The 21663-nt window shown below is 33.3% G+C and overlaps 10 protein-coding genes across 10 annotated transcripts; 2 read left to right on the forward strand and 8 right to left on the reverse strand.

Annotated features, from left to right (window-relative positions):
* Positions 1-3572: 3572 nt before the first annotated feature.
* NAEGRDRAFT_82768 (translation initiation factor eIF-2B alpha subunit) lies at positions 3573-4891 on the reverse strand. Its single transcript, XM_002671841.1, has 2 exons — positions 4861-4891; positions 3573-4681 (listed from the first exon to the last, which is right to left on the reverse strand). Exon 2 carries the CDS (start codon positions 4506-4508, stop codon positions 3603-3605), a length of 906 nt encoding a protein of 301 aa, XP_002671887.1. The 5' UTR covers positions 4509-4681; positions 4861-4891; the 3' UTR covers positions 3573-3602.
* A 223-nt stretch (positions 4892-5114) lies between these two features.
* On the reverse strand, positions 5115-6032 carry NAEGRDRAFT_73103 (uncharacterized protein; the record flags this gene model as incomplete). Its single annotated transcript, XM_002671842.1, has 1 exon — positions 5115-6032. One exon carries the CDS (start codon positions 6030-6032, stop codon positions 5115-5117), a length of 918 nt encoding a protein of 305 aa, XP_002671888.1.
* Positions 6033-6667: 635 nt separating this feature from the next.
* NAEGRDRAFT_73104 (uncharacterized protein) lies at positions 6668-8477 on the reverse strand (the record flags this gene model as incomplete). Its single annotated transcript, XM_002671843.1, has 2 exons — positions 6668-7272; positions 7319-8477. The coding sequence occupies 2 exons, from the start codon at positions 8475-8477 to the stop codon at positions 6668-6670; spliced, it is 1764 nt and encodes a 587-aa protein (XP_002671889.1).
* Positions 8478-9066: 589 nt separating this feature from the next.
* On the forward strand, positions 9067-11215 carry NAEGRDRAFT_73105 (uncharacterized protein; the record flags this gene model as incomplete). The annotated part of the gene is made up of 4 exons (XM_002671781.1): positions 9067-10400; positions 10442-10608; positions 10664-11073; positions 11159-11215. 4 exons carry the CDS (start codon positions 9067-9069, stop codon positions 11213-11215), a joined length of 1968 nt encoding a protein of 655 aa, XP_002671827.1.
* Positions 11216-11243: 28 nt separating this feature from the next.
* On the reverse strand, positions 11244-13964 carry NAEGRDRAFT_81409 (uncharacterized protein; the record flags this gene model as incomplete). The annotated part of the gene is made up of 1 exon (XM_002671844.1): positions 11244-13964. The coding sequence occupies one exon, from the start codon at positions 13962-13964 to the stop codon at positions 11265-11267; it is 2700 nt and encodes an 899-aa protein (XP_002671890.1). The 3' UTR covers positions 11244-11264.
* Positions 13965-14087: 123 nt separating this feature from the next.
* Positions 14088-15216, reverse strand: NAEGRDRAFT_81410 (uncharacterized protein). Its single transcript, XM_002671845.1, has one exon. The coding sequence runs from the start codon at positions 15023-15025 to the stop codon at positions 14108-14110; it is 918 nt and encodes a 305-aa protein (XP_002671891.1). The 5' UTR covers positions 15026-15216; the 3' UTR covers positions 14088-14107.
* A 398-nt stretch (positions 15217-15614) lies between these two features.
* Positions 15615-17438, reverse strand: NAEGRDRAFT_73108 (uncharacterized protein; the record flags this gene model as incomplete). Its single annotated transcript, XM_002671846.1, has 1 exon — positions 15615-17438. One exon carries the CDS (start codon positions 17436-17438, stop codon positions 15615-15617), a length of 1824 nt encoding a protein of 607 aa, XP_002671892.1.
* Positions 17439-17858: 420 nt separating this feature from the next.
* On the reverse strand, positions 17859-18710 carry NAEGRDRAFT_73109 (uncharacterized protein; the record flags this gene model as incomplete). Its single annotated transcript, XM_002671847.1, has 2 exons — positions 17859-18088; positions 18134-18710. 2 exons carry the CDS (start codon positions 18708-18710, stop codon positions 17859-17861), a joined length of 807 nt encoding a protein of 268 aa, XP_002671893.1.
* Positions 18711-18952: 242 nt separating this feature from the next.
* Positions 18953-19655, forward strand: NAEGRDRAFT_73110 (uncharacterized protein; the record flags this gene model as incomplete). The annotated part of the gene is made up of 2 exons (XM_002671782.1): positions 18953-19225; positions 19557-19655. The coding sequence occupies 2 exons, from the start codon at positions 18953-18955 to the stop codon at positions 19653-19655; spliced, it is 372 nt and encodes a 123-aa protein (XP_002671828.1).
* A 142-nt stretch (positions 19656-19797) lies between these two features.
* Positions 19798-21455, reverse strand: AM30 (uncharacterized protein). Its single transcript, XM_002671848.1, has 2 exons — positions 21111-21455; positions 19798-20989 (listed from the first exon to the last, which is right to left on the reverse strand). Exons 1-2 carry the CDS (start codon positions 21415-21417, stop codon positions 19809-19811), a joined length of 1488 nt encoding a protein of 495 aa, XP_002671894.1. The 5' UTR covers positions 21418-21455; the 3' UTR covers positions 19798-19808.
* Positions 21456-21663: the final 208 nt, after the last annotated feature.

Consider the following 21663-nt stretch of genomic DNA (forward strand, 5'->3'; position numbering starts at 1 on the left):
AAAGTGCTCTAGAAAACTCCAAGATCAAATCAAAATCAAGGAAGAAAAGATTGAGCGTATGAGTAAGGAAATTGAAAAGGAAAAGAACACAAAACAAGAATATGAAAACCTTATTCAAGGGCTTCAAGAAGTTTCAGACAATCTGAGAATGAAATTATCTGCCTCCAACGAAGAAATTGAAACTTCCAACAAGCTGATCGAGATTTTGGATGCCAAGCTCAAGATTGCCAACGATAGATGTAAGGACTTGGATGAGCGATTGAAAAAAGGAGAAGAAAAGAGAGAAGAGGAAAGTTCAGAACTGTTAGCACTCAGAGAAGAGATGTCACATTTATGTGATTCAGTGTTGAAGGAAAAGCAGGAATCAGAGAGAAAGACTCAACAACTCAATCACATCCAAGCAGCTAAAGAAAAATATGAAAATGAATATACAAGAACTTGCACCAAGCTGAAAGAAAAAGAGGAAGAAACTGAAGAACTCAAAAAGGTTATTGAAAGGCTTGAACAACAAATCGAACAAATGGGCCACGATATTGATGATTCTTCAAAGGAACTTGAAGAAATCGAGAATAACTTTAGAACAAGGCTTACTGACGCAGAAGAACAACTTGCTGAAAAAGAGGAAGAAATACAGTCCATGAAAGTGAAGGAAGAAAGAACAATGGAACAATTAAAAGAGCTTGATGTATTTGTAGAGAGAACTAAACGAAAGATTGACAAGGAGAAAGAAAAGACCAAAGACTCTGAAGAAAGAGCCAATGCAGAATATGAAAAGGCCCTTCAAATGATTGAAAGAAACAATGCTTTGATGAGAAAGTTAGAAGCTGTAACAAGAGCAAACCATTCCTTGGAGGAAGAAGTCAAGGAAAAGGAAGACTTAATGTTAAGATTCAAGAACTATATCGAAGATGTTGAAAATAAGCTCCACAATAAGGAAGATGAATGTAGTCAAACAGTATCCAGATTAAACTCAACATATGAAGAGTTACAAAAGGAGAAGGCAAAATCAGACAGATCATGGAAAGAGCTTGAGGAGACTGTCAAAATGCTCCATCAAATCCAAGCTGAGAAGGAAGTTTTGGAAAAGAAGAGCAGCCACTCAAAGGAAGTATTGGAAATGAAGATGAATAATAAGATTTCCATGTTAGAAAAGAAGTGTGACTACCTCAAACGTTTGCATGAAATGAATGGAGCAAGTGAAAGCGATCAAATCAAGGAAATGGAAGGGTACATTGAAAGATTAACAAAGGAAAATGAAAAATCAGGTGAAGCTGTTTCTCAACTAGAGATTACCCTTTCCGAAAAGGAATCTGAAATTTCAGTCTTGCAAGAAAAGGTAAGACAATTAGAAGATCTCCTCAACAATCAAAATCAATTACATTCAGCAAATCTTAAACCTAATGATCTCAAGAAGAGACTCATGACTGTTGAAAAATCCATGGATGAAATAATTATTGACCTTTCTATTGAAGGAATAACTTTGAGTCAACTTAATCCAAGAGAAAAAGCTGTTGTCATTCTAGAAAAGTTTACTGACATCAAGAAGGAGTGTCAATCTTTGGCTAGTATTAAGGATCAATATAGCGCAGAATTACAAAGACTTCGTGAAGCCAAAGCAAATTCTGAACGCCAAATGATCTCCCTCAGAGATGCTCTAACCAACGAAGTTGTTGAGAGAAACGAAGGGTGTATTACCGATCTCACTGACAGTTGTACCTTCCTTTACAATACTCTCACAGATGCTATTGAACAAAGAGAACTAGAAGATGCAAATATTCCACTGAGTTCTGAACTCTTGGATGAATTGTTGGAATCTGTTCTCTCTATTCAAGTTAACTTGAAGAAAGTTAGTAACCATTTGAATCAAGTTGATACTCTTCAACAAGTGATGGATTCTCAAAATGTATTTAATAAGGACTTTGTTTCTTTATGTGGGGAATTGGAAAACAGAGTAAGATCATTAATAGAAGAAAGAGATACTTTGCTAACTGCTCAATTCCAATTAAAGGACAAGGAAAAAGGAATCTCGAATGGTGTAAAGAAAAAGCTTGACAAGTTAATGTATAAGAATGTTATGATTCAAACAAGTTCACAAACTCAATCTGCAGAGGGTGAAACCCAAACAGTGGAAAGTGGAGTTGGTTGTGAAGCAGAACAAGATCAACCAACCAACGCAGAAAGAGAACAAAACACTCACACAGAGCAAGAACATGAGAGCCTTAAGAATAAGTATCAAAAGCTTTTGGCTACCTGTCACAAGTATAAGAAGCTCATGCTTAAATTTACTCAACTCCACACCAAAGAAAAAACCAATGTCAGACAATCCATCCCAAGAGTGACCAATCAATCGAATATTTCACAACAAGATTCTATTCACAATGAAGATGAAACTCATCAAGATCAATATGAAGAAGAACAAAATGAGGTGGTTGACCATGATGATTATCAAGACAATTACCAAGATAATTATCAAGAAAATGTTCCAGTCATTCGTGCCTCTCTTCACCACCCACTTTCATTTGATAAGGAAAATACCACACCAAAATCAACAAGACATAACCAATCAAATGGTGACAGTAGTGATAATAGCCCTTCCAATGCCTCTGTTTCATCTGTAAGATCTGTCTCTACAACATTGAGTGTAGCATCTGAAAGAAGTTCCTTCTCTACCATTTCCTCCAAATTTAGAAAAAATCAAGCTCCAAACTCTTACCTTTCCAGTCATATGTCAGTAAGAAACAGACTCAAATAAGAATGATTCTCCAAATTACTGAACATAAATTGTAAATCAAAATAAACTTAAAATAAAAAAAAATGAAAAACGAGTATTCTGCTATTTGTGAAATTTTCCAGAAAGATTTTATTGTTCACATTCTGCAATCTAAACTGTTAGCAAGGAAGGATCCAATGTCTTTGGGAACATCTAATGGAAATCAATTGTTGTACAGATATTTATTCCGACATGTTGAACCGAATTTTGGAAAAATTAAATCATCACCAATTTCATCCTCCGAATTATTGGATGATAATTTCGAAATTGGACAAACAAATAGCAGAGACACTGTACTAACAAGTTTATCACGAGCCGAATATGAAATAATAATTTCTAAATTCTTAAAATTACAACATTTTCTCGCAAAGGAAAATATTAATCCTTTGACCTTACTCAAAACCATGGAAGTAACAACAGAGGAAGAACAAGCCAAACAAAATCATTTGCAAAATATTTACAATTTCATGAAGGATAAGTTGGAAGAGGCTTTTATTGATTCTATGAGTGAATACTACTTGTTGGATGAAAATCAAGTGGACAAGTTGTGGAGATTTGGTCTATTAGAGTATATTCTCATTGGATCCATGTCTGCATTCCAAGCCAATAGACTTACCGGTATCATTGATGAAATTGTACAAGGACAAGTTCCTAACACATTTCCAGAGACCTTAGATCTTACTGATGCAAATAATCAAATTGTAGATGTAAAGAAAACACCAACTCAAATCTATGTAACTCCAAAATTCGAAAAGGAAACTTGGAATTGGCAAGTTGAAGACGAAACTGAAAGAAAATCAAAAAAAGATTAATATTTTTGTTTTTATTGAAATTATGAGTATAACTTGATCAACTCATCAGAAACTCCACTCGGTGTCATGATACCAAAATCTGTGAAAAGCATAGTAATATACTTTGGTGGAGTGAAATCACTTGTTGGATTACTGATTTGAATAGAGTCTGATTCCAATACTGATTCATCCTCAAATCCTAAAGCTGGAATCATCTTGAATTCTGGCTTATTAATATAATAAATCCATCCCTTTTCTTCAAGTTCAAGAATATCTTTTTGGTTAACTGGATATTGTCTAGCAAATCTAAATCTTTCAGCAGCAACATAGAATGGTTTCTTGTGTTCCTTTGCCAAAATTGCAGCTTGATATGTACCAATCTTATTAATAATACCACCACTTTCAACAACACCTTCAGCACCAGTCAAAACAAAGTCAAGATCATGACTGGACATGTGATAAGCAATACTGGCATCAGTAATAATAGTAACTGGAATATTACAACTTGAAAGAGCCTTTGCAAGACGATAACCACTTCCATCTGGTCTACCTTCTGGAACGAGAACACTCTTAAAACGATAAGCACTTTGTTGCATATATGTAGCAATACCAGTTAACACACTAATAACAGTTTCACTATATCCACCAACAATCATCACTTTCATATTATCTCTACTAAAGAATGGTCTAAATAATTCTGTAATACGTTCCTTAGCTTGAGCACTGACAAGTTGAATTTCGTTTCCTCTTTCTGTTAATCTCTTTCTACAAGCTTTGAAATCTGTAATTTCCTCTGTTAATCTTCTTGTAACAAAACGTCTATATAATTCACAAGCAGATCGGAGAGGAATACTAGATTGGAAGAAGAGTGGGAAATCCTTCAATTCATGTCTAGCACATTTAAGTATTTCTTCTGTTGCATGATCAAGTTCGTTTGCCATTTCCATGATTGTTGATGATTTACTATGTTCAACAACACTTGTTAAAAGTGAAATACCAACAACTGCTAAATCAGTAGTATTATTCTTAATCAATTCACGTAATTTACTCTTAATATCAACACATAATTCGAAAGTTTGTGGAAAAGGTGAAGAACTTCCTGTTGGAGTCAATGGTGATTCTACAATTATTCCGACATTTAATTTCCAAATCATCGTCCAATATTAATATTAATAATAATAATAAATAATCATCATCACAATTTTTCATCATCCATCATCATAAATATTGACACAATCATCATCAAGAATAACAACAATATTAAATCCTTCCGCAACCAAATTCAAACTCTTCTCTTACCTTCTTCAATATTTACTTCACTTCTTGCGCTTCTCATTTTTTTATTTTCGTTTTATTTTAAAAATAAATTTTTCTATGAATAATTTAAATCAATTTTTGGAAGCATTTCGAAATTGTTGTGTTTTTATTATTACTGAAAGAATTAATATCATCACACATTTGAATTTCAGAATGGAGAAGTTATCCAGCCAGTAGAGATTATTTTGAAAATTTTCGTGGAGCTTTTTTCATGAGAGAATTAAGAGAGCTTTCGTTTAACATATTGAGAGAGTGGCTTCTCCTTGTATTCCTCTTGTGCTGACAATTATGGCATGCTTTGGAGTGAGTGTAGGAGACCATTCACAGACAGCCATAAACAGTTGTTGTAAAACTTCATCATCTCTTTGCAGTATTATATTAAAGGAAAGGTAGCAGTCAAGAATATTTCCAGTTACTTTGCCCTTCTGTGAGCCATTCTCAAAGGTTCCTTGTACGTATTTGGTATTTTCTTTAAATTTAAGAGTGAAGACATCTCCACCAGCAATACTCAACTTCCAATCTTGTTTTCTTAATAATAATAAGGAATTCTTCTCATATTCAAAATCAAATGTATCATAATTAATCTTGATGAGCTTGTTATTGATGTCCACCACATTGAAATTTTTGAATTGTCTTTGATTGACATTTTCAGAACTACAGAAACCACTTCTATTGATTGAATCACACCAAACTCCATGAATGGCAACGTCTATATTTGCTCCCTTATCTTCTCTCATATTGTATTTGTAATTCTTTTCCTGTGTCCACAATTCCTCTTTACCTTGGCCTTCTCTCTTTTTCTTGGCCTTATAAACAATTTTTCTACCCAAAACATTTGTAATGAGATCTGTTGAGGTATGCCAAATCTGAAAAATTGAAATATATAAACCCCATGATATTCCAAAATAAATGTAGTTATCAGAATCGGGAGCATCAATTGCAAAACATTTTCCTGTAAAGAACTCAATATTGTACAACTTGGCTTTCTTAAGAGATGACTCAACCCATGAAAAATCACCCAAATCATAGGAGCCATAGTAATCTACAATTGATCTCATACTTTCATAAGCAGTAATATCAGTTTTCAAAATATAAGTGTAAGACTGAGCAACTACTTTATGAGTTCCACAATTGTAAAATCTTAAACCAGCCATTTTACCATCAACTATTTGCCATCAGATGATCATTAGTCCAATAATAAACAAAGAAACATACCAAAAACTGATCGGATCAATTTTTTGTAACTAATATCTTTCATACTAATATTCATCATAGATGTTTTTGATATACTAGTTTTTCCCAACAAGGAACTCTTCCAAACACTTTCAAAATGTTTATCGGTTAACATTTGTAATTGCCAATCAGGAAAGATACGATAAAACTTTTCCTTCCAACACTCATTGTCATCCAACATTATTCTTGCTCTTTTACATAACAAAAACAATGAAAGAACATCAGATACTCCAATAAATGGAAAAATTGAGTGTTTAATCAATTCGGGTGGCAAAACATTTAACCAATTAACGCGTGATTCATTAGAATCAAGTTGTGGCATTTTTTTTGAGGTTTTTTTAAACAAGTTCACCACTTTGGAAATGATTAAGCTATTTACAATCTAAAAAAACTTCAAATTGATTAGTAGTTGGGACGGTGCAAAACACATGAAAAACACTGTAGTTGGTTCAAGTTGAAAAATGTGTTTGGATTCTTTTTTTTGAAATGGAATGAACACACAACAATTTGGAACTTTAATAGTGATTGTTGAAGGTACACTACGGAAAAAGAGAATTTAATAGAGGGTAGTGTTTGGTCTTGGATTTGGAAGAACACCTTTCGATTCAAAATATGTGACCATTTGTTTAGGTATTTCGGCTAAGACTTCTGAGGCCAATTCTGTTAAATTAGAGCATTTTGAAAAGCTCACAAATTGAACAATGTCTCTGGTCATCTTCTTTCCATTGCTGTGGACGAGTGGTTCATCATCTGCGTCGAATTTTCTACAACTAGGGAATCTACTATCACCAACACCAACAATGATAATTGAAATTGGTTTGTCATTGGCCTCAACGATTGAATCTATTGTGCCTTGCATGTCAAATGCATCACCATCAATAATTAACAATAAAATATTGTAGAATTGTTGGTGTTGAGTTATTGGAGGAGTTTTTTCTACAACGTGTTCAATTACACGATAAAAGTCATCACCACGATATGCCTTTCCAGTTTTTGGATTGGTAGCAGAGCCCATATCTCCAAAACTTAATTTTGGAACTGCCTTAACGTAAGCATCCAGAATTTCTTCAGCTCCACACAATTCTTCCTTATCAGAAAGTGAAAGGTTAAACATTGGGTGCATTTTGGATTCCTTCTCTATAGTAGCACCGTATCCATAAGCTTCCAATAATTGGTGTAAAACGATTGTAGATTGTATAGTACTTACCGCCATACATCTTGTCAGAATCGTAAGGCTCCAAAATATGCAATACTTGCTCAAGAGCTTGTTGATAATCATTCTTGTTTTTGGCGTTCAAATGGTGGAGGGAATAGGGATAAGTGTAAGTACCGTTTGATGCTGTAAAGTCAATTCCAACTGATACTGAAATATTACATCCTCCAAACAGATAATCCAAAAATTCAGTTTGTCTGTTTTCCTTTCGTGCAATTGTTGATTCATATATTTCATGGATAGGATTGGGAATTGGAACTTGTACCACATCAATAGCACATAAAGAAAACTCAAATATTCCAGAATTTTTGTACTTCTTCTTCTTTAGTTGTATGGTTGGCTCAATCAAGTCAAATTGCTTTACCTTGTTATTCAATACTTGATCTAGAGTGAACCTGAACTCTCCTATCAAATCATCTTTAGAAAATTTGTCCTTATCAAAGCATTTTACAAATATTTCCTTTTGATAATCGTTATTGAACTCATCAAGATTGATTTTGAATGGTAACCAAGACGGGTTCAATGTCTTGCAGATAACTTCACTAGTATAGAGAGGGACTCTTCTTCCAGCCACATCCTTCTCAAAATAAAAATATGGATCTGATTTTCCAAGTAAATCCTTCTTGTCTAACCCAATTCCTCTACATTCGAATGAAATAATTTTCATTTCCGAGTTAACAGTTAATGGTATCTCAGAATGTAAACCATTCAATTCATCCAAGCTCATATTTGCAAATCGGATCATCATGGCATTCTTTTCAGCCTCAACAACATCTACATTCGAATCAGATTGTCTCACCACCTTCTCAACATGAACAAAAACTTCACCTTTAACTTCTCCACTCTTCAAAACCAAATCTAATTTTAATTTACCATCTCTAGCACAAACAGCTTGTGATAGAGTAAATTCTTTGGTCTTTCCAATAAGTCTATTACTATTTCCTGTATCTTCATCAAATATTTCAATATATAATTTCTGCACACACTCAAAGTAATAATGAACACTAAACTTGGTTTTGAATACTGGGTTATGATTATTCTGAATAGTTTCAGTTGAACCGAGACATGAAAAATCAGTTGATATCAAAGTTTGTGAATTTTCCTGTGGGCCACTATAGTAAAGCTTTGCAAACGGATCACTCTTAGAGTACATCCATTCGTACCAAATTACTACATGATAGGTAAATATCGACCGATTCTCTGTAGTTCATACTTTGTCAAAGTAATGTTTGTTAGGAAGACGTGTGGTCGATTTTTTTTTTGCTTTGTTTGATCGAATCCCAAAATGTAAACTACCTGAAGAATTAGGAAAACTTGCTCAATTTAAAAAAAAATCAAACACAAAAAAATACAACAGACCTGTTATGAAAGAATCATCAGCGTCTCTCGCACAGAGTTGTGTTGAACAAAAGGATTGGAATCATCAGCAGCAGCAACAAGAACAACTGCAACATCATGAGAGGGATTTATTTTCATCAATAGCAACAACTAACAATGAAACGTGTTGTCAACAAGAACATACAAGTAAAATAGGAAAGTTAATATCATCATTATGTATATATAATTCGAAGAGTCATAATCGGATCAGAGTTTCAAAATTTTGCAATGTAAAATTATGGATAATAATTGTATATTTATTAATATTATTAGATTTATTTTCTGTACAATACATTCATGCGGAGGTTTTATCATTTGAGAACAAACATCATCACGAAACCGATGTTTTAAAAAAGTTTAGGGAAATGATACGGAAAAGTGATTATCCATTAGAAAATTTAAAATCACCCTCTGATAATCATCCTCTGATATTTCCGATTTTTGATAAGAAACGAAATTCTTATCATTCCAAAGGATTTTGGAGGACAATAGAAGGATTTTATCCTGTTTATAACGAGCAACCAAAGAGAGTTAGCAATAGTGAAAAGAAGACATCTACTACATTGAAACTTTTTACTGCTTTACAAAAAGAGAATGGATTGGCAGATGCTGTTGGAAATTATCTAAACAAAGGTTTAGATATCGAGTCTATGGTCAATCCAAATGAATTAATTACGAGAACTGATTATCTTCCAGAAGACAAATCTAAATTATTTTACACTAATGTGCATGTTGCAGGTTCACTCAAGATGAATCTGGTTTTTAAAAAAACTATTTTGAGAGATTATTACTTTGTGTATGGAACAGTTGCCATGAGGAATGGTAAATATTTCCTTGAGCGAGAAAATTTGCTCTTTCTAGAAGGAGTCTACTCTCTCTTTACCAATCAATTTCATTTCATTTTAAAACCTAAGAAATACTTATTTTATAGAATGCCAGATTATCTAGATAAGGAATTATTGAATCAAACAGTATTTAATGGAGATGCTGGAGCAGAGTTGGCCTATCATTCCTATGTGGATCATTATATTGAAGAATTACAAGAAATGGGTATGGACTATGACTCATACTCTTACTATAGCTCAGCCTACCATTCTCAACAAGACTCTGTCAACTTTGAAAAATCTAAAAGAGAGAGTTGCGTATTTAAAGGACTAGGTATTGGAAAAGCTAATATTCACGATCAAAAACTTAAAAACTTTGTTGAATCATTTGAAACCAATGATTTTAATGAAATTTTGGAGTGGAGTCTCTCAGGAATTGTTACTGGTATTAATTGTAATCATACCCTCATGTTCTCTCAAACATTCCATGATAATAGTGAATTTACTCATGAAGTCAAGATTTTCTTGAGAATCTCTACACTTCTTTCCATCTTTCTCATATTTGGCATGTTGAGACAGATCAAGAGTACTGCTACAAGATCAGCAGCACAAAGGATCTCAATTCTGTTCGTCGGCTTTACATTTACACTTTCTTTCCTTTTCTTCTCTGGATCTCTCATTTTCCTTTTCAACTTTTACTCAGTTTTTAGTATTTCATTGGCTCTTTCCTTTATGAGTTTCCTCTACCTAACTTGCAGCATTCAGTATGTGCTTTACATTTGGAAGTCTCACTATCCAAATCATTACGAGAATGTGGTGAGAGCCTCTGTTTTCTTTTTCTTTTGGGGATTTTTAATGACTGTATTATTTGGAGGGTACGTATTAGAAATAATTGTTAATTTAACATTTGAGAAAGTTATTACCTTTCACACGTATATCCACACTTACTGAGATATATTTTATTTATTGGATTTTCATTCATTGTTCCTCAAATTATTTCAAACTTTGTTTACAATACCAGAAAGTCGGTGGATTTGGTCTATTTGACCTCTCTTGTGGTATTCTTTTCATTCCTGGTACTATGTAAGTTTCATTTATTAATTCATTGAATTGATTGGTTGAACTTCTGTTATTGTAGACTTTGGAACAAGACCTGAAAACTTTTTGGAATTTAAAACAAACTATACTTACTGCTTCCTAATTCTATCCTACATGTATATTCAGTATGGTATCTTTTTAGCACAAAACTTGATTGATCCTAGATTGAATATTTTGAGTACTCACTTATTTGGATTTATGCTTCCACCAAAATACAATTATCATAGACCAATTCCAGAATCGATGTTGGAAGAGGGAGAGTGTAAATGCGTTATTTGTATGTCGGAAATTGAAATACCTGAAAATGATACAACCAGTGATGCCTTACTAGTGGAGGTCAATAACAATTCAACTCTAACAAATAGAAAAAAGAAAGCAGAAAATTATTCGTCAAAAGACTTTATGGTCACACCTTGCAATCACGTTTTCCACACAGTTTGTCTGGAGAAGGTTAGTTTTTTCTGATTTAAATTAATTTTTAATATTTCTATTGTGATAATTCTCAATAATTATATATTTATTTTAATAATTAAAGTGGAAGGAATATAAGCTAGAATGTCCTTTGTGCAAAAAGGATTTGCCAATGAACTAGAAATTAGTTTTGTGATAAATAAATAATTGGTATTTCATGGTTGATTTATTTACATAAATTCATCAATATCAACATTGACAATGGCGATATCCAAAAGATTTTGTCCCTTCTTAGTAGTACTGACATTTAGGTCGTGGAGAACTGGTCTTTCAAACTCATCTGTTGGCACACTCTCAATTGAGTGAACAACCTCCATTCCTTTGATCACTTCACCAAACAGGGTATGCTTATTATCCAACCAAGGAGTTGGTACAGTAGTTATAAAGAATTGAGAGCTGTTTGTTCCTGGTCCTCTGTTGGCCATTGATAACTTTCCAGGTCTGTCGTGTTTGAGACTTGGTGAAAATTCATCCTCAAATTCCTTTCCAAATATTGAGGTACCTCCAGTACCATCACGATTATCATTATCACCTGTTTGAATCATAAAGTTCTTAATAACTCTATGGAAAATACAATTATCATAATATCCATTCAAAGAAAGTTGAGTAAAGTTTTCCACAGTCTTTGGACAAACATCAGGGAATAATTTAACTTGAATATCTCCAAATGATGTGTGAATGGTGGCAATCTTGGCAAGTTTTCCAATCTTTTTCTTTCCTCCAAATCCACTAAGAGATGATGCAGATTCTCCAATAGCATTAGCAATTTCCATTTCTTCCTTTGATGGTTTTTCGTTGAAAATGTCTCTACCAATGCTAGCACTAGCTGTAATGTAGGCAAATCGTTGATGAACAGATCCTGTATGTTCATCATCTTCTGATGGTTCTCTCTTGCTAAACATGTAAAATCTATTCTTCTTGTAGGCTGAACAGAATAAAGTAGGGTCCAAATAGTCCAATTTAATAATACTGGCCTCGTCGGAGTCACCCATTGTAAACATTTGAGAGGAACCATTGGAATTTTTTGAGGCATTATGTTTTGAAAGTTCTGCTCTAGATATTTTAATAATACCTTGGAAGAGCCCAATATTCATAAATCGTTCAGTACTTTCCACTTTACCCAAAAGTCTATCGACACGATTCGTCCTAATATTTCTAAATTTGATACCAAAGATAGTTGGATAAATTAAAAATTGTGAGCTATCATCAAAGAGAACATGTGGTGTTGAATGATAATCCTTGAAGAGAGGATTACTAATTGGTTTGGAAGAATGTTTGCTATCAATAACCTGCTCAATTTCATGTTCAATAGCAACTCTTCTACCAAAATCAAAGTTGTCAGTGGCATACAGTTCCAAATCATTAGTCTCCATTTTGAGTTTTTCTAAAAGAATCTTAGATTTTTTGATTTCCTCGCTTTGGGTTGGATCTTCAGATGTTGTTGATGCTATATTTTCCAAAGTTTCAATAAAGGCCTTGTTAGTGGCAGCTTTTTGTAAATTTTCTTGGAGTGGCAAAGATTCATCATAATCTCTCACCATTTTACCAGATAAAAAGTCAAAAACTCTAACATGACCATCTCTACACAAGACAACAAACGATTTTCCATCCTTTGAAATATCCAAGCTGATGGCATAGGTTTTTTGTTTGGCCAATTCAAAGAGTGAAGTTTCAGACTTGTACTTGAAAGTAAAGAGATTAGTTTGCTTTGTAGATAAATATTTGTTTGCTTCCTCAAGTGTTGGGAATTTACCAGTATGTGGATTCCAGTATTCAATCATTCCCTTTTCATCACAACTAATCATAGCTCCAAAAACTGAATTGAACTTGCAACAAGTAATCTTAGAACGATGTATCATTATAGATCCAGCAACGTTGTACTTGTAAATTGGGTCATTGGATGTAGCATCAGGATTACATGGATCATAAAATTCAATAGCTCCATCTTCAAAGAATATTCCTAGTATTTTGTCAGTAGCACTTCCTTGTTTCTTAGTGATATATTCACATAGATGCAATTCTCTCTTTTGAGTTGGTTCTTCAGGTTTTGTAAAACTAAAAACATTAATCATATCAAAGTTTGTAACATCATAAACCTTTAAATCACTTCTAGTCATACTTGCTGCCAATAATCCATCACATGCCATGGTACCATATTTCAAAGGACCCATCACTGAAGTATTATGAGCAGTAAAATGTTTCACATATTCAATATTATCAATTGTTTTTCTCCAGAATTTAACATGACCATCCTTAGACATGGTAATTATGAAATGAGTAGAACTGTGTGAACTACTGGTTGTTACCTTTGATGGTGGAGCTACAAGTACATAACAAATATAATCACGATGCATATAAGACCATTCATACATTAATCCTTCTGGTAATTGTCCTAAATGTAATTGATCAATTCTCTCTTCCTTTGATAATTTAATTTTAGATCCTAGATTATTATTACTAATTTCCTGTTGTTGAATACTTGATGAGGAGGCTTCAATACCATCGGAGGAGGAGGAAACAGCTAGTGATGATTGATTATTATTTGTTGTTGTTGTTGGAGGTAATGAAGGAATACTTGGTCCATAACCATCATCATCAGATTCCTCTGCTGATGATTTTGTATTACTAGTTGTTGTTGGTTGCATACCTGGAATGGCAGGGCCATAATCATCTTCATCCTCCTCTTCTTCATTATTTACTTCTTGATCATCACTCTTTACAGCAGTATTTAATTTAGCAATTTGTTCTTCCAATTGTCTCTTCTTTTTTAATTGTCTTTCAAAGTCATCGTCCGATTCCGATGATGATAAAGCCGATGATGAGGACGATGAATAACTTGATGAAGAGGACGAAGAATTTCTTCTTTTCATTTTTTTCTACTTTGTTGAACATGAAGGAATGATGATAATCTTCTAATTCTTTCTTCTTTGTGCAATGAATGATATTCATGAGCAGAATAATCTCTGAGGAATGTTTACAAATGGATGTAATATAGAGTTTGAGATTTGATAATTTATTTGTAAATTTGAATTCTATTATTCTTATTATCCACAACATATAATTCACCAGTTCTAATATTGATGGTGAGTCCTGTTGGATTGACGAGTTCGAGAGGTCCATTTCCCTTACTTCCAAATGATTTGATAAATTCACCTCTTGGTGAGAAAACCTGAATGCGATTATTACTGCTGTCACAAACAATGATATTCCCTGTTGGCTTGTCAACAGTTAATCCTGTTGGATATAAGAAATCAGAATTAGAAATACCCTTCTTACCGAACATGTAAATAAAATCGTCACCATTCTTTGACATGATCTGAACTCTATTGTTTTTCATATCGGTCACAATTAAGAAATTGTCTCTATTTGAAATACCAATACCATTTGGTGCGTGGAATTGCATTGGGCCTTTACCTTCACCTCCTATGTGTCTAATGAATTTACCTTGACGGGATACAAGAACAACCTTACTGTCACTCACAAAAATGTTGCCATTTGTATCATCAACAGCAATACCTTGTGGTTTTGATAAGAGTTCTTTTGATTCCAAAGACCAAAGTAAATTGTGATCATTACACAAACTATACTTATATACACAACTATTTTCACAAGTGACAATGAGGGAATCATCCTTGTGATCAACAGCCATATACAATGGCTTATCGGGAGTGTCAATTGTATATTTAAATTCTTGTGAAAACAAATCAAAAGCTTGAATTCTTTGATTTCCATTATCGCTTACAAATATTGTGTGATGTTCAAAGCTAATTTTTACATCAATAGGATTATTAAAGTTACCAGGTTGATCCGAAACAGGTAAACCTCCTATCGTACCAGTATGTAAAAAGTCTAATCTAAAAGAAACAATATTAGTTGTTGCTCTTTCAGCTTCGTGATTGCTGATAATCTCGTGTTTCAAGTGCATAGACATTTTGTATAGAGTTTAATGTGTTGTTATTAAAGAAGTGTGTATTGTACAAATTCAAATTGTAAGATGATGATTTTCCAGATGATAAAGTATTATAAAGCCTATCAATATATTCTTCTTCTTGTGTCGGTCGAGGTAATCAGTACGAAATGATGATATTGGTGAGGAAGATATGTTGTTGTATTGTTGAGGCCTTTTTTTGTGGTGTATTAGCAAAAAATAATATTGCGGCTTTGTGTGTGTTTTGTTCAGATTTGAGTTTGGCACATAAAAGGATCTTTGGCAACAGACACAAAAAAGCTACTGGGCCAAAACTATTTTAACACAATGAGGATGATTATGGACACGGTCAATGAAAATTAGTAAGATTGTGAGGTGGCCTTATAAAGCATTGTTGGATTGCTTTCATTGTTGTGTGTGAAATGTGTGAAATGTTTCAAGTTATAAGAGATTATCAGTGCTTTCATTTTTGGAATATTTGACGATTATGGATTGTTCTCCTTTTAAAATTAAAAACACTTACTGGAATAAACGCCATATTTTTGTACATTTATACAATAGATTTCACCAGGTTGACCTCTGTAGATGAAATTTACACAAGTTGTTCTCTGGATGGAGACAATCTTCTAGTTGGAGAGCTTTCATTGTCATCAGTACTTGTGGTTGGTGAAGTAATACTGCTTACAAGAGGGGAGAGAGTTGGAATTTCAACACCCATATTTCTCTTGGCAAGACTGAAAGCATAAATTCCAAGATTTGTACACAATTCTCTTACAACAGAAACAGCAAAGAATGAATAAGCCAAAGCAGACCAAACAATGGAAATAGAAAGGAGGGCAACTGAATTAATGAGAGTTGCACCAGTTTTTGAGAAAATAACTGTAAGTCCATTCAAGATAAAGACAATCATTGGAAGGACAATGACAAGATATTGCTTAGTATATCTTGGATAAGGTTGATTACTGACACGGGCAATATTCATTGTTGTCAAGAAGATGCCAAAAGCAAAACCACCAACAACCATAATTCCAATCCAGTGAGTTTGATAGAATGATCTATCACCAATAACATCAGATGGAATAACTCTAGCAATAAGACTCATACATAAATATAAAACAGCCATAACTACCAAAACACCTAAATCCAATGTGGCAGTACCAATTTCTTGTTTGGTTTTGATGATATTACTCTTTTGAGAATCTTTGAATTCCTTGGTTTGCAAACCAGATTCCAAATCAATAGGCTCATTATTGCTATCCTCGTCCAATGAAACTGTCTTTGACTTTTGTTTGTAGAAATTGAAAACATGATAAATTGAAGTGATTGGAGACATTGCAGAACTAAACATGGTGAGTAAAATAACCCAAAATCCAACATTAGCTCCTAGGAATGAAATATTACCCAATCCAACAACTGAATAGCTTGGAACAATAATGTTATAAATGAAAGCAGCCAAATGTGCACCAATAACAGCAAATTGACCATCACTAGCAGAAACAAAACCCATGTAAAATCTTCCAGTGTGATAGTGTTCCCAGTGAGCAGTGTAGAAGGCAAACATCATAACAATATGAAGAGCAGGCACAATAATATCACCGATAAAGTATCCAAATTCGCTTGAAGCTATTCTGAACGGTGTTTCTCCTAAGACAATGAGGAAAGACAATGGTAAAATTGTCAAACTCAAAGCATCGACACCATGGTCAAAGATTTCTCCTAAAGGGCTACTACTACCAGTTCTTCTAGCTTGTTTTCCATCACATCCATCCAATGTATTATAACAGAAAATCAATAATGAAATTAAAAGTAATGTAAAGTTATAAAAAGCTTGTGATGTAACTGAAGTTATCACATAGGAATAATAATTAATAACGGAAATTGTAAAAACTAGGGCAACACAAAAGAACCCAGAAAGAGTGATTGCATTAGGAGCTAACCACTCTGGGAAAATTCTACTAGTAATGAAATTCCAGAAAGGATTCAAAATATAATTTTCAGCTACGGAATTGTTTTGAACATCAAACTTGTAGAGAGCAGCAACCAAGTTTGGAGTGTCAGCACTATTATTATTGGCAGCAGCAAGGGCTTGTTGTTCACGTTTTGCTCTCATGATGGATTGTAAATATTCCTTTCCTTGTGGTGAAATGAATGAGTACCACTTTGGTCTAGTACTAACTTCAGTTATATATGACCACATTAAATTCAAGTTGGCCATAAATCCACTTCCTGATGAAAGAGGGAGAGTAGCTGGATCAAAACGTTCACCTGATGATTTTTGAATCATCGGAGAAGAAGATGAAATAAATTCATTTTGGAAAGTTGGTGATACTGCTTGAGATCTTTCATGGTCTCTTTGGGAATGACTATCAACTTCTTCAATAGAAAGTTCTTCCGATGATGATTGTCTAGAATTCATCATAAATAAGTTGCTTTAAATAAATAGTTTTGTTTTTCTATATTCAATTGTGCGATCCAACCTTTAAATGTAAAAAACTGCTCTTGCGTTATTGTTGTTGGCAGTAAATAAATGTAACAGCGAAATTTACACTCTAGCTTCTTTTTTTTAATTTAAATTTTTTAAATAAATTTTAAACGTTGAAGGTTTTGAATTATTTTCAAGGCTAAAAAGCAGAAGTTCTATTTGTTATCCATCTTCATCTGAAGTGACCTCGATACAACAGTTGTTTCATTGGGAGATGGATAATATTTTGAAGGAAGAGGAACTTTTGAACATGTGCTATTTTCCAAAGTTACGAATGTTCAAAAAGTTCAAATTAATTCAAGAATGAAAATTAATGAAATTGTTATTACTACTGTTGTATTAGAGTTAATTGATTTACAAATTCAATTCTTTGAATGCTTTATAACCAGAAGCTAATGCTTCATAGACTTCTTCAAGTTCAGATTCAGAATAATCCTCTGGAATGTAAGTTGTTCGATTGAATGGATACATGTAGTTTTCATATCCCTCACTCTCAGCTCCTGATTCAGGGTCAGCACAAATCTTGTTGTAATATTCTTCTCCTTCAGAGATGATTTTACACACAGCATACATTCCACCATCATCTAATCAAATTGTCATTTGACAAGCTCAATAATAAAAAAACAAACCTTCAAAATCATCCATATCATTATCTCTTCCAATACTAACCAAATGATCCAAAACCTTATAGAATTTAGTTTCAATCCTAGCAGCAATGTCAACCAATGAATTATCCACAATAATCTTTTCAACATTATCACATTTTCCTTCTGATTTTCCAACAATCCACCAAAACAATCTCTCAAGTCTCTCATCATCATTCTTTGTTACAAATCTTCTCTTCAACAATTTCATCACCAAGCCATTAAACTCATTTAAATGCTTTAATCTTCTAGAATACAATGGAAACTCCTCCATCATGGCCTTCTCATAACGTTTATCCATCACAGAAAGGTCATAAAAACTCTTCGAAACCAATTTAATGTTTTGCAATGCCTCAACATTTGCATAATCAAGAATTAAGGAGAGAATTTCCTGAGGACACTCAACATTATTCAATTTAATGGACGATAGAGTTGCTGATTCGGATCCGAATACAAGAACCTGATCAGTCATTGCCAACTCTATCATTTCATTCATGTTCATTTCGTCGCGTTTTGTTTTTTTTGCACCTTTAGTGGATTCTTCTTTTAATTGTCGTTTCATTTTTTTATGGAAGAGATGAACTTGGTTTTTTAAACTATCTTTTTAAATATGATGAACTTGGTGAACTCTACAAAATTCGAGATTATGAAGGAAAATTCAAAAAGTAGGAGTCCCCATTGTATTCCAGAAGATTAACAATTTTCTTTAAATATAATTGAGGTTACGTAGCAATGATGTCATCCACTGTTTTTCAAATCATTTCTGTATGCCACTATTTCATATTGAAATCAAAATAGAAAAAAATGAAAGGAAACTCAACCCAAACAATCACCCGATCGAATGCAAATTCATCCTCATCACTGACACAACCAATATTCGATAATTCAAGTGATGGAATATTGACTTCAATCCGAAGAGGAAATATCAAACATATAGAGCATGCCATTGCGCATCGTGAACACATTCCCGATCACTATTTTAATATTCATGTGGCTGCAGAGTGTGGAGAGTTGAGTATTTTGGATTTAATGATTAGGAAAATACCATGCAAGGATATTAATGCAGTGAATGGAGAGGTAGGTTATTGAGATTGGATAGTTCTTCTCAGTTGAATCGATTGAATGTGTGTTTGTGCGTGTGGATGAATTGGATGATTAGGGAATGACTTGTTTAACGTTGGCTTGTTGGAGGAATAGAGCTAATGTGGTGAGATATTTGTGTTCGTTTGAAAATTTGGATTTGAATAAGAAAGTGACGAGGGCAGAGAATACAGCTCTTCATGTTGCTGCTTCGTATAATTATGTGGATGTTGTTTTGATATTGTTGAGATCTGGTGCTGAGAAAACAATTGAGAATTATGTAAATATTTTTAATTTTTTAAACTTAATTGCTAAATTTGGATAATAGTATGGAAGAAATGCTGAGGATGAAGCATTGAATAGAGGACTTTCTAATATTGCTGAGTTGATTGCAAGATTTGAAAAGAATTTGGTAAGTTTAGTTTAAATATTCGAAAGGAATTTAAAATATGTTTTAGGCAATTAAATTGAAATTAAAAAGACAAATTCTTGATCAAGAATCTTACTCAAATTATCGTATTTGGGATATTTCCATAAATATTTCTGAAGATTAATAAATTTCAAACTTTACAATAATTGTTTACAATTTATTCTCAAAAACAAACATATTCTCACCTGTCTTATATTGAACAGATGGCAAAATGGTAGTTTGAACAAAGTGACTTCTACTTTCCCATAAATCAAGGAATACACGATATTTGAGAGTTTGTTCTAAATAATCAACTCCAGAACTGCCACCAGTTCCAACACGAGTTCCAATCATTCTCTCAACCATACGAACGTGACGAGTTCTCCACATCAATAGAGCTTCTTCCAAAGCAACTAATTTATCCAATAAATTGGCATAGTCCCACAACATGTGATGATGTCTGTAACTCATAATAAAGAGGAGTGCAGTACGACGTTTCTTAATACGTTCAATCTTTTCATTCACTGATCTCTTCATTGGTTTTTCTTCTTCTTCAGCAGCAGGAGTATTACTTTCAGAGCTAGCTCCAGTAACTGGACATTTTTCTTCAGTAGTGACATTTTCTTGTTGAGCAAAGAATGGACAACCTCTTGTGGATGGTTTCTTAAATTTGAATTGTTGTCTTCCCTTAATATGAGTTTCAGTATCCTCAATATGAATCCATTGCTTGGCAGGTTTCATTTCTCTTTCAATTTGTTCTTGAATAGTTTGCATCTCAGTTTCTGGATTAAACCATCGACATTTTTGGAACATTAAATGATCCTTCTTTCTTTCCAAAAAGATTTGAATGAATTGATTTGCAGGAATCTTTGGATAAACAACTTCTTCTAACCATCGATAAACCAACTTTCTAACAGACATTTCAGATTGTCTTTGTTTCAATCTCTTCATACCAATCAAATCATGTTGTAAATCTTCTTCAAAACTATTTCTACTTCCCATATTTCTGTTACAATCTCTCAATCCAAGCATGACTTCCAATTCACGCATTTGAATAGATTGGAAACCACTTGCTGGTCCAATTACTGAACGATATTCCAAAAAGTCAGCTGGATGCATGGTTTCTAAAATGTCAAAAGTTCCCAAAGTGTAACGAAGAATTTGATCAGCTCTATTTAATCTGTGAACAAGAATTTGAGTTTGTTCAACTGTCAAATCAACATCTTCATTGGAATGACTGGTTGCATAATTAACTACCTTTCTCAAAACAGTTTGAACAGAATCCAATTCGAATAATATTTGTTTAAACCATAATTCGAAACTTTGATGAACAACAATGAATAAATGTTCATCTATTTTAAATTATTTACCACCAAACATCAACCATTATCATGACGATCACATTAATTTTTACATTTCCGATAATATTTAAAAATTCTATTCGAAACCAAATAACAAACACTCTCAACTTACCATGATGATTCAATCCACCCTTACAATCACCATTTTGCAATTTCAACAACTCATCAGTCATAATATAATTATTATAAGTAACAATAACTTTCTTTGCATTTTCCAATGGATGCAATCCATGCAATTCTTCATACGAAATTGAATGATCGGAGGAGGAGGATGAGGATTTTGAACGTTCTTGACCAATTTGTGAATTGTTGGATGAGAGAGGATGGGAAGGAGGTGGAGAAGAGGTGGTGGAAGAACCGTTGATTGGTTGTGTTTCTTCAAAGTGTGGTGGAGTGATTGGATGAGTGTGGGAATCCATTGTTGACAGTTGGCTGGTGATGTGAAATTAAAATATTTTTTTTATATTCGAAAGTGGATTTGAGGTGAAATGGGTTTTACAATGTGCTGAGTTGGACATTTATGGGCAAATGGAGAAAAACTCCTTTTACTGTTTGTCAACCGAATGATTGAAATCAAAAATTATGTAAAAATTTTTAAAAACGAAATTTAAAAGATGAAATTGCAGGAACCAAAGTTGGGGAGCATTCATTTATTCACATAAACA

Source organism: Naegleria gruberi (assembly GCF_000004985.1).
Source record: "Naegleria gruberi genomic scaffold NAEGRscaffold_58, whole genome shotgun sequence".
Classification (NCBI taxonomy): domain Eukaryota; phylum Heterolobosea; class Eutetramitea; order Acrasida; family Naegleriidae; genus Naegleria; species Naegleria gruberi.

Excerpts from the sequence above, each read along its gene's own strand:
- NAEGRDRAFT_82768 (XM_002671841.1), bottom strand. The coding sequence starts at position 4,508 with ATGGAAATGGCAAACGAACTTGATCATGCAACAGAAGAAATACTTAAA.
- NAEGRDRAFT_81410 (XM_002671845.1), bottom strand. The coding sequence starts at position 15,025 with ATGTCTATGCACTTGAAACACGAGATTATCAGCAATCACGAAGCTGAA.
- AM30 (XM_002671848.1), bottom strand. The coding sequence starts at position 21,417 with ATGGATTCCCACACTCATCCAATCACTCCACCACACTTTGAAGAAACA. Across the intron at positions 20,990-21,110 it reads GGGTGGATTGAATCATCATG|ATGAACATTTATTCATTGTT; the intron begins GTAAGTTGAGAG and ends AATTTAAAATAG.